The 15,767-nt window shown below is 36.8% G+C and overlaps 1 protein-coding gene across 4 annotated transcripts in view; it reads left to right on the top strand.

Moving 5' to 3' along the window:
• Nucleotides 1-15,767, top strand: part of RAB6A (RAB6A, member RAS oncogene family) — an 89,131-nt gene that overhangs the window by 53,275 nt on the left and 20,089 nt on the right. For 2 of the 4 annotated variants that reach the window (XM_071218260.1, XM_071218261.1), the window contains exon 7: nucleotides 12,831-14,677. The exons of the other annotated variants lie outside the window; for them this stretch is intronic. In XM_071218260.1, coding sequence (XP_071074361.1) covers nucleotides 12,831-12,881 — 51 coding nt within the window. In that variant the 3' untranslated portion in view covers nucleotides 12,882-14,677. Of the gene's footprint in view, nucleotides 1-12,830; nucleotides 14,678-15,767 lie in introns of those variants that run through there. 4 annotated transcript variants of the gene reach the window in all.

Below are 15,767 nucleotides of genomic sequence, written 5' to 3'. Positions count from 1 at the left end.
GCTCACCAGATCCCTGGTTAAGAACCCCTGCAGTAAATGTTATTGCATGAATGAATATGCGAATGCTATGTTTTTAAATTTCAGCTGTTCTTTCTGTAATAAAATTTATATAATGACCTTGATTCTGTCTTAAGACAAGTGCTTAAGACAAGAAGCTGAGCTGAACAAGAGCTGGAGAACTTAGATTACATGGGGAATTGTCCTCATTAAGTATTTTGACTGTAACTTAGACATAGATGGTCATTCATCTTGGGTTTCTTTGATTTCAACTAAATCTTCACTGAATTTTTCCATTAATTTTTTTAATCGGGTAAAAATTTTACATGCAGTGGAATGCGCATATCTTAGGTTAACAATTAGATGAAATTTTTTTTTAAATTTAGTTTTTTGAGGTACTGGGGAACAGGGATTAAATCCAGGACCTTGTATACGGGAAGCCAAGCACTCAACCACTTAGCTACATCGGCTTCCCTAGGTTGGTTTTTATATTTGTTTTGCTTGTTTTTTTTTTTCAGGAGGCACTGGGAACTGAACCTGGGGCCTCCCATGTGGGAGGCGGGCACTCAACTGCTTGAGGCACATCCACTCCCATTGATATTTACATCTGTAAATTTAGAAATACAATTAATTTCCAAATATTTGTGGGTGCTCTAGATATATTATTGTTTCGGCTTCTAATTTAATTTCTGTTGTGGTCAGACAATATATTCTGTAATATTTCAGTCTTCTGTACTTTATTGGGATTTGTTTCATGACCTAGCATATGGTCTATCTTAATTAATGTATGTGTAGTAGAAAAGAATGTTTATCTATACTTGTTAGGTATTATGTTCTGAAAATCACAGATTAAGATGGTTAATAGCATTTCTCGAATCTTCTATGTTCTTATAATCTTTGTGTCTACGTCTGTCAATTATAGTTGAGAAATTAAAATCTACAAGTATAATATATTTTTATATATTTTGGCATTGAGTTTGGTTAGGTTTTTTTTCCCCTTTATATTTAAAAAAATTTTGGTGATATATAAAATAAAATTTGCCATTTTAACCATTTTTAAATGTACAATTCAGTAGAATTAATTACATTTACAATGTTATATTCTCATCACCAGTCATCAATTTTGGAACAATTTCACTGCTCCATTTCAGACATTGTACTTCTGTCCTAGATTTTTCATTTATTTCTTTTGTTTCCATTTCTTAGTTGAAATTCCTCATCTGTTTCAGTCCATAAATTATTTTTGGTTTTATGTTGGCCATTGTGTGTCTACTTGTAGATACTCTGGTTTATGTTATTTATCTCTGGAGAATATTGAATTTTATTGTGTTAGGCTGTTACATCACTTGCTGATCACTTCGGATTTTTGGAGGTGTGGTATAATTATGCTTTGGGTGGATCTGCAGGAAGCCCTGAGGTATTTGATCAAGTTTTCTTTCTTTTTTTACTATCATTTTTCATTTTTTTTAAAGAGGTACTTAGATTACATAAATGTTACATTAAAAATATAGGGGATTCCCGTATGCCCCACTCCCTTCCTCTCCAAGATTTTCCCACATTAACAACATCCTTCATTAGTGCGGTACATTTGTTAAATTGATGAACACATTTTAGAGCATTGCCACTAAGCCATAAGTGTGGATTATAGTTTACATTGTAGTTTATACTCCCCTGCACAATTTTGTAAGTTAGGACAAGATATTAATGGCTTGTATCTGTCATTTCAGTGTCATTCAGGATAATTCCCAAGTCCCAAAAATGTCTCCATATTATACCTGTATTTTTCCCTCTTTCCTCTCTTCAGAACCTCTAGTGGCCACTGCCTCCACATCAATGATAAAAGCTCTTCTATTGCTAGAATCTTAAGTCTATACTAGAATACCATCAGTAAGTCTACTCTAGTCCAGCATTCATTCCCCAATCCTGAGGATTCTGGGATGGTGATGCCCAGTCTGCCTCTACTTGAGAGAGGGCTTAGAACCGTGGGGCAGATGGATGAGACTATCTTGCTTGCAGTTGCAGAGTCTCTGTTCCTTGGGATGGTCGTCGTCCATCATCATCTTGTTAGTTGTCTCGGGTGAGTCCAATGAACTGGAGAGTATCAGACTTTTCTATGTAGTGGAATTCCAACTCCAGACTATCTCCTGGTGCAGACAGTAGTGGAAATCTTTGCTCAGTTATTTTAGCCTTCTAGATGTTTATGATGGGCTCCTTAGAATCTCTCCTACATATGCATTGTTTAAGAAGTAGCCAAGAATTTGAGGATTTGAGACATGTTTATATACAGATTTTAGAGCTTCTCCTTTGTGGAGCCTCCTTGGTATTTGCTTCCTCAGGCCCCAGTCACTGTGGCAACCTTGAACTCTGTCCTCTCCAACTTCAAATATGTAAAACTCTAAGTTTCTTCTTCAATTCTAGCCACCCCATACTGCACAAGCCACGAAGTGATCTCAGGAGAAAAATTAAATAAACATGACCCTCACCCAGTGAGTTTGGGTTCCTTTTTTTCCAAGGTTTAATTCCCTCTAGTTTGTATCTGCTTATGGTTGCTCTCAAGAGCATTCATGTAGTTATTTTTGTATTTTCTCCATAGTTAATACTTGCAATCAACAAGAGATTTAGATCTGTATAAGCTATTCTGCTCTTACCAGAACTAGAGTTTATACTGAATTTATGCTCCATAAATACGAAATTAAAATTCTGATGGAAGGAAATTACAAAGTAATCAGCGCATTCATACTTGGTTTTATTTAATACAAAAGGCAAGTTTATATTTGAATTTTGTACGTTGTTGTTACCTAAATCAACATGTGGATTTTTGAGTTAAATTATTTGGTTGATGAGTAATACATACCAACAGAACTAATTATGAAGAAATAATCTTCCCAGACCCCTTCTTAGTTCTTGTTGTAGGTCAGTCACATTTCAGAAATGGAGCTGGTGGTCAAAGAAATTTGCCAGGTAAATTTCAAAATCCATTCAAACTCACCATCTTGGAAAACACTGGGAATCACAGTCTTATATGCCAGTTAAAGCTAATTCAGTTCCATTTTATTATTTGAGTATTTTGACAACTTTACGTTTGTTTGCACAACTTTTTATTGAAATAATTTTATTTGATAAAATCATGCCTTTTCACCAAAAGATACAGGGTTCTTTATGTAATGTGTGTACTTATCAGTACTAAAGGGGCCATCTCATTGTACGTTCTATGTACAGAATTGTTTCCTAGCTTTCTGGTAGTCTGCTAATTGGATTCCTCCTCACTTTCATAAGCTGGGTTATAATGCACATAATATAAAAAAAACTTAAAAACCATTGCTCAGATTCTTTTTTCAGCAATCCTAGGCCATAGTTTAAATGATTGGGTCTTCATGTCCAAGAACTTAAAACAATGTATTCCTACCCAATACTACTACTTTCTCTTATTTAAAAGTATTCTTTGCTTAATTCTTTTGCTCTTTAATCTGATTTAAGCGCTTGACCCCAAACCCTTTTTCTGTCTTACAGAAGATTGTTGTTGATGTTGTTGCTTAATAAAAACTATTAGGGTTGGCAGATATGGCTCAGGCAGTTGAGCATCTGCTTCCCACATGGGAGGTCCCTGGTTTGGTTGCAGGTACCTCCTAAAAAAACAAAAAAACAAAACAAGCAAAAAACGAAAAAAACCAACTCAGGGGAGCCAATATGGCTCAGTAGTTGAGTGCTGGCTTCCCAAATATGAGATCTGGGTTCAATCTCTGGCCCCAGTACCTCAAAAAAGAGAATAAAACAGCAACAACAACAACAACAACAAACACAAAAACTATTGAAACTGGACCTAGTATGAATAGCAGTTTCTAATATGGTCATTTGTATTATATTGGATATTTTCAGTAATGCTTTTCTTTGTATTTAATATTTTGTAAAAAAAAAAAAAATAGCCTAAGAAAAATGTTTGACCACTTATTCCCTTAATTCTGTTTATTAAAATGCAGTACAATTTTAATCATTTTGAATGTGGTATGGTTTTTAAATTGTTGAAGGAAATGTTAATGATAGGTGATTTTTCTAGCCTTCATCTTCGTTTTCATCTGATAATTAATCCATTCTTTTAATGGAGTACTATCTGTATGAGTGTTACCTTTCTCAATAAATTGTTTAATTTTATAGTACTAGAAAATAGAAGAAGAACAGAAGCACACCTTTAACTTCTAAAATCACCAGTGCTTGTCAGAAGAAAAAGATTTCTTTGAAAGAGAAAGGGAGGACTTTGTGAGAAAATAGTGATAAGTTAATGGGCATCAGTGTTAACAGGTCAATGAAAGCTTTTATACATATTCACAGTGGAAATGCAGTTATATATAAATTGAAGGGAAATTTATTTTATGTCAGCTAAGAAAGCATATGGATTTTAAGCATTATTAAGAATCTTGTCTTTTCCACACACGTGTGTTTACCACAGTTTTTTAGTTTTCGATTCAAGGCAGGTGTTGGTCATGTACTTTTTGGTATACCTTAACCCACAGATATCAGGCACCTGTAGTACACAAGTAGGTACTTTGGGAAATATGTAAAATACAACTCTTGAAATTTATGATATAATTGGGAACAAGAGTTGTGTTCTCATAAAGACTGTAAAGAGTAGGTAATATAGAATAAATGCCTAATGAATACTATAGACAGTAAGATCCACAATAATTTTTGAGAAGTAAAATGAATGCTGGTACAAGAGGTACATATAAATATTGGTTTAAGAAATTAATGAGGTCACATACATTGAGGATGGTCAAGGAAGGCTTTATTTAAAAAACTGCAGAGTACAAAGCACTAATACATGCTACCACTTGGATGAACCTTGGAAACACAATATTAAGTGAAAGAAGCCAGGTGCAAAAGGCTACATATTGTATGTTTCTTTGTATATGTATATAAAATCCATAAAGGCAGAAATTAGAGTAGTGATTGCCGCTGGATGGTGGGTGGGGAGCATGTGAAGGCAGAGAGGAGGGAATGCTAACAGGCATAGACTTTCTTTTTGGAGTAATGAAAATGTACTAGAGTTAGCTGTGATGGTTGCACAATTCTGTGAATATACTAAAAACAATTGAATTTTATAGTTTAAAAAGATAAACTTTATAGTATATGCATTATATCTTAATAAAGCTGTTTTTAAAAATAATGGCAGAATCTAAGATGAATATTTGGAGTATATATGATTGGATAGGTAAAGGATGCAGACATTCCATGGTAAAAAGGAATTAACATAATATAACACCATCTAGCACACATAGTAAGCAGGCCATAAATATTAGCTTTATTACCTTTCTTTTAAGCCCTTTGTGTATAATATCTACATTCTCAGATACTTGTTAAATTTAAGAATGAATCCATGTAACAGTCCTGTGAATCACCTGCTATTGTTACTCTAGTTTTAGAAATAAGAGCTGGGACTTTAAGAAGTTATGTAGGGGAACAGATGTGGCTCAAGCAATTGAGTGCGTGCCTCCCACGGGGGAGGTCCTGGGTTCAGTTCCTGTTGCCTCCTAAAAACAAAAAACAAGAAGCAAACAAATAACCAACTCATGAGCCGATGTGACTCAGTCGTTGAGCACTGGCTTCACACATATGTGGTCCAGGGTTCAACCCTCCTTGTATGTCACCAAAAAAAAAAAATTCATATAACTTTGAAATTACTTACAAAATGTGTTAGAGCTACTTAATTTACCTAGTGTTCATCTCAATTCTTGCAAAGCCTTATGAAGTAGGTATCTCCATCTCACTGATAGAAAAAGGTGTAGAGGCCATGTAACTTACTTAAAGTTATAGCTTACTCTAGAATTTGAACCCAGGTGTGTTAGGTTCTTTTTTTTTTTTTTAAGGTTTATTTTATTTATTCATCCCCTCCAAGACATGTATGATGAGTATGAACTGGTACAACAGGAAATTTACATTGATCAAGCTTTATTCAGTCACTAATTCTCTCAGCAGATACTTATTGATCACCTCCTACATGCCTAGCTTTATTATGTTTTAGAGACTGGGAATAGACTAGTGAGCAAAACAACCTGAGCAAATGCTCTTATGGAGTTTACATTCTAGTGTGGGAAGTTAGAAAATAAATGAAAATACACGATTTCAGGAGGTGATAAGTACTGTGAAGGAAAACTATGATAGAGATAAAAAACATAGGTGAAGGAGGTGGTGTATTGCTATTTAATAAAGGGGGTAGTCTGATAAGGTAATATTTGAGCAGAGACCTGAAGGAATTGTGGAAATATGAGCCATTTATATATGGGGAAGGGCATTCCAAGCATCAAGTGTAATGACAAGTTCAAAAGCCTTGATATAGGAGGTGGTTGGTTGGTTTAAGGATTGAGATCAGTAAACTAGGAGTGGAGTGAGGGAGGGATCAAGTGATAAGAAATGAGCATCAGCAGTCTAAGACCATGTAGGCTGTAGCTTAAGGAATGGGACTTTTATCCTGAGTGAGATAGGAAGCCATTGGAGACTTTTAATCAGAAAAGACAGTAAGCTTTAAAAGAAATCACTCAGGCTGTTCTGTAAAAAGTAGACTAGAGAGTAAGGACAGAAGCAAGAAAACCAATTAAAAATTAATTGTGCTTCTCCCCCCCCCAAAAAAAAAATAAAATAAAATAATTGTTTATTCATGAAATACTAGACTCCCAAAACTAAAATTAAGCAACACTTATTGAGCACTCAGCAAAATGAGTACTACAGTGGTATATAAAACACTCCCTATACTTACAGAGTTTACTTTTGTAATCGAAATTTTTCTGTAAGTTGGTGGAAGTGATCAGCTTAGTTTGCTCTTTGCAAGATGGAAATTCTTCTGGATTATGAAATACTTAGTTAACTGGACCAAAGTAAACGTATTAGTATCGTAGTAATGGGAGAACTTGCAATATTGTTATAAAGATAGTGGTTACCAGGGGTTCTGAAGGAGGAGTAGGGTGGAGAAGAAGAGGTGGAATATAAGGCATTTTAAAAAAAAATTAATTTATTGAAGTATATCACTCATACATAAACAAGTGTATAATAATAGTTGTGAACTTACAAAGCAAACATATATAACATCATACAGGACTCTCATAACTCACCCTACCACCAATAACTTGCATTATCATGAGACGTTTGTTACAAATTATAAAAGAATATTATTAAAATCTTACAAATCATAGTCCTTATACATTTGATGTATTTTTCCCCAACCCACCCTATTATTTTTTACATATATTTTTTTATGGCAGAAGTTGTATACTTATAAAACAATCGTGCACATGTGCAGAATTCCCAAGCAACATACCACACTGGTGGAACATTTGTTATAGAAAAGATAATATCATCTGATTGTTACCATGTCCATAGTGTACTATTGACTCACATTTCCATACTGTCTCATTATCAACATTGTACATCTTTTGCATAAATGCAAGAATATATTATTACAACTAACCACAGTCCATAGGTTACTCCAGCTGTATTTTTCCCATGCTTCTCCATATTCCCAACACCCTGCAGTAGTGACGTACATTTGCTCCAGCTCACAAAGGACATTCTTGCATCTGTACCATTAACCACAATTCTCATCCACCTCTTGGTTTACTGTGCTATTCAGTTCCTAGATTATTCTCTAGCATTCTGTCATTTGGCATTTACATACCTAGACTACCATTTTCAGTCACATCCCCATTTATAAACTAGCTGTTACTCACTATGTGTTACCATCCACTCTGTTCATTTCCACACTTTTACAGTAAAGCTAATGAAAACTTCTGCATACATTAAACATCAGTAGTCTATCTCAGCCCTCCTCTTATCTCCTTTAAGAATCCACCACCTACCACCAGGTCTCGAAGATAGTTTCAAATAATTTCTTCTAGAAGTTTTATGGTTCTTGCTTTTATTTTTAGATTTTTGATCCATTTTGAGTTAGTCTTGGATAAGGTTTAAGAAAGGGGTTCTCTTTCCTTCTTTCGGCTATGGATACCCAATTCTTTCAGCACTATTTGTTGAATGGACAGTTCTGCCCAAGCTGTGTGGGTTTGACAGGCTAGTCAAAAATCACTTGATCATACATGTGAGGGTCTGTTTCTGAACCATCAGTTTGCTTCCATTGGTCTATGTGTCTGTCCGTATGCCAGTACCATGCTGTTTTTACCAGTATAGCTTGGTAATATGATTTAAAGTCTGGAGATGAGGGTTTGCTTTTCCTTTTTATGATGTTTCTGGCTATTCAGGACCCCTTACCCTTCCAAATAAATTTGATGATTGTGTTTTCAATGTTTTTAAAAATGCTGGTGGAATTGTATCGGGATTGCATTGAATCTGTATATCAGTTTAAGTAGAATTCACATCTTAATGATGTTTGGTCTTCTAGTCCATGAGCATGGAATGTTCTTCTAGTTATTTAGGCCTTTTTTATTTATTTTAACACTGAGTTACAGTTTTCTGAATACAAGTGCTTTACATTATTGGTTAAGTTTATTCCTGACTACTTGAGTTTTGTCATATTTTCTTTTCACCACTCTTTTGACACTTTTAGTTACTTTTATTGATATAATCTTCATTTCTAGACTCTCTTCCAGGCCTCTCTCTCCTGTCTTTTGTTTTCAGGCTCTAGCACACCCTTTAGTGTTTCCTAAAGATCTGGCCTCTTGCTTAGAAATTCTCTCAGTTTCTGTTTATCTGTGAATATTCTGATCTTGCCCTCATTTTTGAAAGACAGTCTTGCTGGATGTAAGATTCTTGGCTGGAAGTTTTTCTCCTGTAGTATCTTAAATATATCTGACCAATGGTCTTCCCTCCGTGGTTTCTGGTGAGAAAGCAGCACTAAGTGTTATTGGGTATCTCTTATATGTTATGCATTGCTTTTCTCTTGCTGCTTTCAGAATTTTCTCTTTGTCTTTGGCATTTGACATTCTCGTTAGTATATGTCTCAGGGTTAGTCTATTTGGATTTTTTCGGATGGGAGTACATTGTGCTTCTTGGACATGGATCTCTATGTTCTTCAATAGTGTTGGGAACTTTTCTACCATTACCTCTTCAAATATTCCTTCTGCCCCTTTTCCCTTCTCTTCTCCTCCTGGGACAGCCATGACACGTATGTTTGCATGCCTTTTGCTCTCATTTAGTTCCCTGAGACCTTGTTCAATTTTTTCCATTCTTTTCTTCATCTTTTCTTTTGTATGTTCACTTTCAGAGGCCCTTTCTTCAAGCTCACTGATCCTTTCTTCTGCCTCAAATCTGCTATTATATGATTCCAGTGTTTTTAAAATTTCATTTATTGCACCTTTCATTCCCATAAGATCTGCTATTTTTCTGTGCATGCTTTCAAATTCTTCTTTGTGCTCATCCAGTGTCATCTTATTATCCTTAATCTCTTTAGCCATTTCATTGAATTTATTAAGGAAATTTGTTTGAACATCTGTGATTAGTTGTCTCAACCCCTTTATGTCATGTGGAGGCTTATCTTGTTCCTTCAACTGGGCCATAGCTTCCTGTTTCTTGGTGTGGATTGTGATTTTTGGTTGGTGTCTTGGCATCTAGATTACTATTTATTATGGGTGCAGTTCTTCTCTTTAGGGCTTCCTGCCTTTTCTCCCTTTCTGGTTGTACAGTAGGAGCCAAGCATGTAGTTGGTGCTGTAAGCTGTGGAGGCTCAAACTACCATCATTGTGCCAGGGAGCAATGAAGCGTCTTCCAACTTTCTCCTTTGCCAAGAGTAGGGCCAAAACCACAGCTCTGTGGAGGAATCCAAGTCATGCAGGCCTAGACCTGCCGAGAGAGACTAATGAAGCTTCATGCCCCTTTCTCCCCTGCCTGGGGCAGAAATGGAGCTGCAGGTGTGGGCAGCAATCTATGCATTATGGGTCTAAGATGACCACAGTTGTCCCGGTAGACTTCCGATTATTCAGTCTGTGCCAGCCAGAGTTACCTGCAGTTACCTGGATAGACTGGTGCAGGGTTCCTCAGGCTCCTCCCCGCCAGAGGCGGGGCTGAAGCCTAGGCGGGATGCAGGCCAATATGGGTGAAAGAAACCAGTTCCTACCCTCACTGTGATTTTTGTTCAGCCTGGCTTCCCCTCAGGGTGGGGGCAGAGTCAAAATGGCGGCCACCAGCCTCTTTCTGACTTGGGCTGATTCAACACCCCATCTGTTCCCAGGACTGTATCTTAGCCATCCACATCTACCTATCAGTAGCTGAAATCTGAAGCCAACTGTCTTGTCTGCCCCTGTTTTTGGGAAATGGAGCTTCTTATTCCAGTCACAGAGTAGCACCTGGGGTGGCTCATGCCACCAGAGTAGGATAATCACTGGCCTCCACAACTTGACTGGTAATTTCCTGGAGCGACTGGCGCAGGTCCCCACCACTTCCTTCCTGCTGGAGGTGGCACTGGGGCTTGCTAGAAGTACAATCTGACCAGTATGGAAAGAAGCTGGTTCCTAACAGAACTGTGATTTAGCGTCCGTCCCGCTTCCCCTCGTGCCAGGTGCAGTTAAGTTGGCAGTTTTCAGTCTCTTTCTCACTTGGACAGTCTCAAAATTTAGCTATTCTCAGGATTATATTTTAGCCTGCTGAATTTATTCATCAATAGCTGAAATTGGTGCCCATCTGTTTCTTCCTCCCCCGTTTTTGGGAAGTGGAGCTTTCAATTCTAGTGGCAAAACAGCTCCCGACATGGCTTGTGCCTCCAGTGGAGAATGGGCACCGGCCTCCGTGGCGTGGGGCACTCTGCTTACGAGTCTTCTCTGCAGATGGGCAGACTTCTCCCATTCTTTCAAGGATGTTGCAGGATGCTCTTCTGGCCTCCTGGTGTCCCCAGACAGGTGCTTCAGCTAGCTCCAGAGAACTCTGGGTGTTTACTAACTTCTCTGTAACAGGAGCTCACTCTAGGAGCTCCTTACTCTGCCGCCGTCTTGCTGGTTTTCAACCATAAGGCATTTTTAGACCATTGGAATTGTTCTGCATGATTTTGTAGTGGTGGATACAGGCCACTATGCATTTTGTCAAAACCTGTAAAACTGTTCAGTGCAAAGTGTAAACCATAATGTAAACTATAGACCTTGGCTAGTAGCAATGCTTCAATATTGATTCATCAGTTCTAACAAACATACCACACTAATGCAAGATGTTATATTAATTGGAAAAATGTGGGAGGGAGGAGGGAGGTTATATGGGAATCCCCTATACTTACTTTTTTTCTTTTCACAGAAAGGGGAATCCCCTATACTTATTTTTTACTTTTCACAGAAAGGGAAAAAAATTTTATCACTTCATATTACCTTGCCACAACCAAAAATATTAAAATCTAGCAAATGCTGAAGGGCTACCATAATTCCTTTTCTTAACTTCTAATATAGCAGGCCCAACCAAATACTCCATTTTGATAATTCATTGCAGAGCACTATACAGTACAGGCATATAAAAGATTACAAAAATGAGAAACGTAGCTCCACTACCTCTGCCATCTTGGAGCTTCCAGTCTAAATCGTCTCAACTCATTTAGCAGAACAAAGCATGAATATGAGTCTTTGTATATTCCAAGTAGTGGCCACTGAATGTTTAAGGTGTATGCTATTTTTCAAAATATATTTTTATTACAGAAGTTATGAATTTACAAAACAATTATGCACATGTGTAGAATTCCCACACAACACCTTTTGACCAACCCATCACACCACTGTGGAGCATTTGTTACAGAACATTTGTTATATCATCACATTATTATCACTAACTGTGGTTCATAGTGTGCATTTGGCTTATTTTTTCCATACCCCCCTCCCATTATTAACATCTTTGGCACTGATGCAGGAATATTACAGTACTGTTGTTAACTATAGGCTATATGTTAAATTCATTGCATTTTTCCCATGTATGCTGTATTAGTCAGCCAAAGGGTTGCTGATACAAAATACCAGAAATCGGCTGGTTTTTATAAAGGGTATTTATTTGGGGTAGAAGCTTACAGTTACCAGGCCATAAAGTGTAAGTTACTTCCTTCACCAGAGTTTATTGCCACATGTCAGAGCAAATGTCTGCCGATGTCTGCCAGGGTTCAGACTTCCTGTGTTCCTCTCAGGTTTTGCTTCTTTCTGGGCTCAGGTCCTCTTTTTCCTCCACAAGGTCAGCTGTAGATTATGAGGTTCTCCTACGCTTTGCCTCTCTCCACAAGGCCACCTGGTAACTGGCTCTGTCTCTCTCCCTGGGGCTTAATTCTCACTGGGCTCAGCTGCTCTGCTCCTCTGTGTGCTTACTTCCTGGGCTCCAGCTCAAAACTACTACATCAGAACACCAACTAACTCCTCTGCTCTGCTGTGTAGTTTTATCTGTGAGTCCTTGCCTACCATGTGGCCCAATCAAAGCCCTAATCATAATTTAATCATGCCCAGGTACAGACTAGTTTACAAACATAATCCGGTGTTTGTTTTTGGAATTCATAAAGCATATCAAACTGCTACATATGCTTTTTTTAAAAGTGATAAACATTAATAAAAATTTTGTAGTTACAATTGTTTATTTTTTAATAAGCTTTTTTTTTTTTAAAGGAGCTTTCGATTACATAAATGTTACCTCGAAAATGTAGGGGATTCCCATACACCCCCTTTCCACACTTTTCCCCAATAACAACATCTTTCATTAGGTGGTACATTTGTTAAAATTTATGAATCCCTCTGCTTTGTTTTGTTTTTTGTTTATTTTGTTTGTTTTTGAGGTACCAGGGCCCAGTATCGAACCTGGTATGTTGGAAGCCAGCGCTCAACCAGTGAGCCACATCGGCTTCCCTGAGGTTTTTTTTTTTTCATTTGTTTTCTTATTTGCTCTGTTTTTAGGAGACACCAAAGATTGAACCTGGGACCTCCCATGTGGGAAGCAGGCACTAAACTGCTTGAGCTGTCTCTGCTCCGAAATCCCCTGTACTTTGAATTTAACATTTCTGTAATCTAAAACTTGTTTAAAAATAAAGTTTATATTTTAAAAATACTTAATAACATCATAAGAAAGGTAAGAACTTGTGGCAACAGTGATACATTTTTATTTGAGATCTCCTTTTCCTGGTCCACTCCTTTAAACTAAAATACCTGAAATTATGGCCAATAGTAGTCTACTCAAAAGTTTCTGGAGAAAGCCAATGTGGCTCAGTGGTTGAGTGCTTTCTTCCTTCATACGAGGTCCTGGTTTTAATCCCTGGCCCCAGTACCTTTAAAAATAAAAAAAAAAGTTTTTGGGGAGCAGATGTAGCTTAGTGGTTTAACACCTGCTTCCCATATACGTTGTTGTGGGTTCAGTCCCTGGTATATATAGTTTCTGTAGTGAGTGAAGATTCAGCTTGTCATCATCCCCAGAGTTAACTCCTGTAGCTATCATTCCAATTTAAATGTATCTGTTTTCTCCTAGAAATTACAAGTAAAATATCATATACTTGGAAGGTCATGGTGGATTTTATCTCATTTTTCCAGGAAAAGAAAATGTTCTAGCAGGTATCCTCACAAAGACGTGCCAGTATGACCTTATGACTTACAGAAAATGAATACTCTCAGTAAATATAAGTGTGAGGATTTAAAAATATATATAACCAACTGTAGTGGCCCCATACATAGTTATTTGTGATTCCTAAGATAGAAAAAGCCTCTGTATGCATATGTCATTGGCATTTAGGAAGTCAATTTTCCTTTAAAGGAAAACATCTTAAAACAGCACCTAGGGTTTTTTTTCCTTCCGTTTTACTCTTATATCTTCTGTAAAAGCAGAATTTTACTGTTGTAAAGAGTTTTCTTAGCCCAGTTTAAGGGGGGGGGCGGGGGGGAATCAAAACCCTAAGGTCCCAGGCCCACCCCAAACCTCTTTGGGTGTGAGGTCCCAGTATCTGATATTTTGCTTTTAAACTTCCCGTATAATTCTGATTCACTTTGAGAAACATTGGCTAGAGCAGGGGTTCCTAACTGGGGGTCCACAGATCCCCAAGGGATCAGTAGAAAGATTTCACAGGGTCCATGAGCTTGAACTAAAAATTCAAGAAAAAATTATTCTTGTGGGGACTTGATGCAGGTGTGATATATTTATTAAATAATACACAAAATAGTGTAGACTTAGTATGATTTTTATTTTGATGTAACATGTTCTGAGTGCAATGAATAACTGCCTGCAAAAAGGTTGGTAAGGATAACAGAGATTGTTTTATGGTGCTTTGGGAAAACTCGGAATTTTAAATTGTTTGCTGAAAATGACTGTTTGAACAGATGTTGAACTGTGTTATGTTATCAAGTATTGAAATTATGGGAAAGTTGTAAAATGTAAGTTTAAATAATCCTAAAATTTAATTTAAAGTCATGCTGATATTGAGTGTAGTAAAACTATCTGCTGCTACATTCTGAGAAAGGGGTCCGTGGTTTTCACCTGATTGGCAAAGGGGTCTGTGGAGCAGAAAAGGTTTAAGAACCCCTGGTCTAGAGGAAAAGACTTTATGTGTAATATTCCCAGAAAGCTCCTCTAAACTATTTCTTTCCAGTTACTTTCAAAGGTGAAATTAAGGAAGCGGGGGATTCTCATTACTTGTGGGGTCACTTAACCAATTCTCTTTTTATGTATTCTCTTTACTATATCTTTGTAGATTATGGAGGTTTATCAGTTTCCTTAAGTATGTATTTCTCTGACTAATGAATTTATCAGTTAATCTTGATTGTCGTATTTCCAGATATACTTGTAAATGTTAAGTCCTTTTTATAGTTGTCTTGGAATGTGTTTAATTGGAGGTATTCACTGGCATTTTTTTTTTTCCATCAAATTAAGGTTTGCCTATTTTAGGTTTCCCTCACTGTCATGTTACCCTTTTGTCATGCATATAAATTTGAAATCCCTTTCGTGCTTCATTTTTCTACAAGGAACTAAGTAAATTGATTTTTTTATCCATTTGCTTTTGGGGGGATGGGAAGATTCAATAGGCAAGGCTATTGGCAGCTTTTCTTTCACTTGCTAGAACAGGCTTTCTCAGATCTGTGATAATCTGCTAAATGTTGTTGTGGATAGTCATACCTAAGGAATTATATGAGAATTCAGATTCAAGTAAACCTCAAAATAGGTAACAGAAAAAGGCATTAATACCTATTATTTTGTGTTTTTCTTTATGCTTCCTAAAGTGTTTTCAAATCTGTTAGTATCTACTGTATGTTAGATACTGGGATAGCAAGGAAGAAATAACAGTCTAATAAGAGCTATGAAAGAAGAAATACAGTGTGCTATAAAAATATATAGAATTATTAGAAGGAAGATGGAAGTGAAAATTGGGGGATGAATTAGGGAAGCTTTCTGAGGACCTATCAGGGGATTGACTCTTAAGTGTCAGCTAGGCAGTTTGGCCTGGCGGCAAGGGGATATTCCAAGGAGAAGCATAATCATTTATGTCCATTGAACTTCACAACAACTTTATAACTCTGTATTCCCCCTTTTTATTGGGAGGAATCTAAGGATTAGAGAGATTAATATTCTTGAGGTCAGAGAACTTTAAATAGTGGAATAATCAGTACTGGAGTAAATGCCTGCCCTCAAAGACCTCTTCAGGTACTTTTCATCAATTAGAACCTATTTTGATTTTTTTTAAAAAAGCCTCAAAATTCATAAACCTATTTTATTCCATTTAGATAAACTCTACCCAGAAAGTAGATAACCTTCCCTATGCCTCTCCAGTGTAAAAAAAATTCTAGTCACTAAGCTAGCCTATCATAAACTTGTTATGCATCTTGCAAGGTTAAGTAGATTATTAAATATTTCAT

This window comes from Dasypus novemcinctus, chromosome 10 (assembly GCF_030445035.2).
Source record: "Dasypus novemcinctus isolate mDasNov1 chromosome 10, mDasNov1.1.hap2, whole genome shotgun sequence".
Lineage (NCBI taxonomy): Eukaryota > Metazoa > Chordata > Mammalia > Cingulata > Dasypodidae > Dasypus > Dasypus novemcinctus.
Note: the sequence above shows the minus strand (reverse complement) of the source record. Positions and strands in the feature narration are given on the sequence as shown.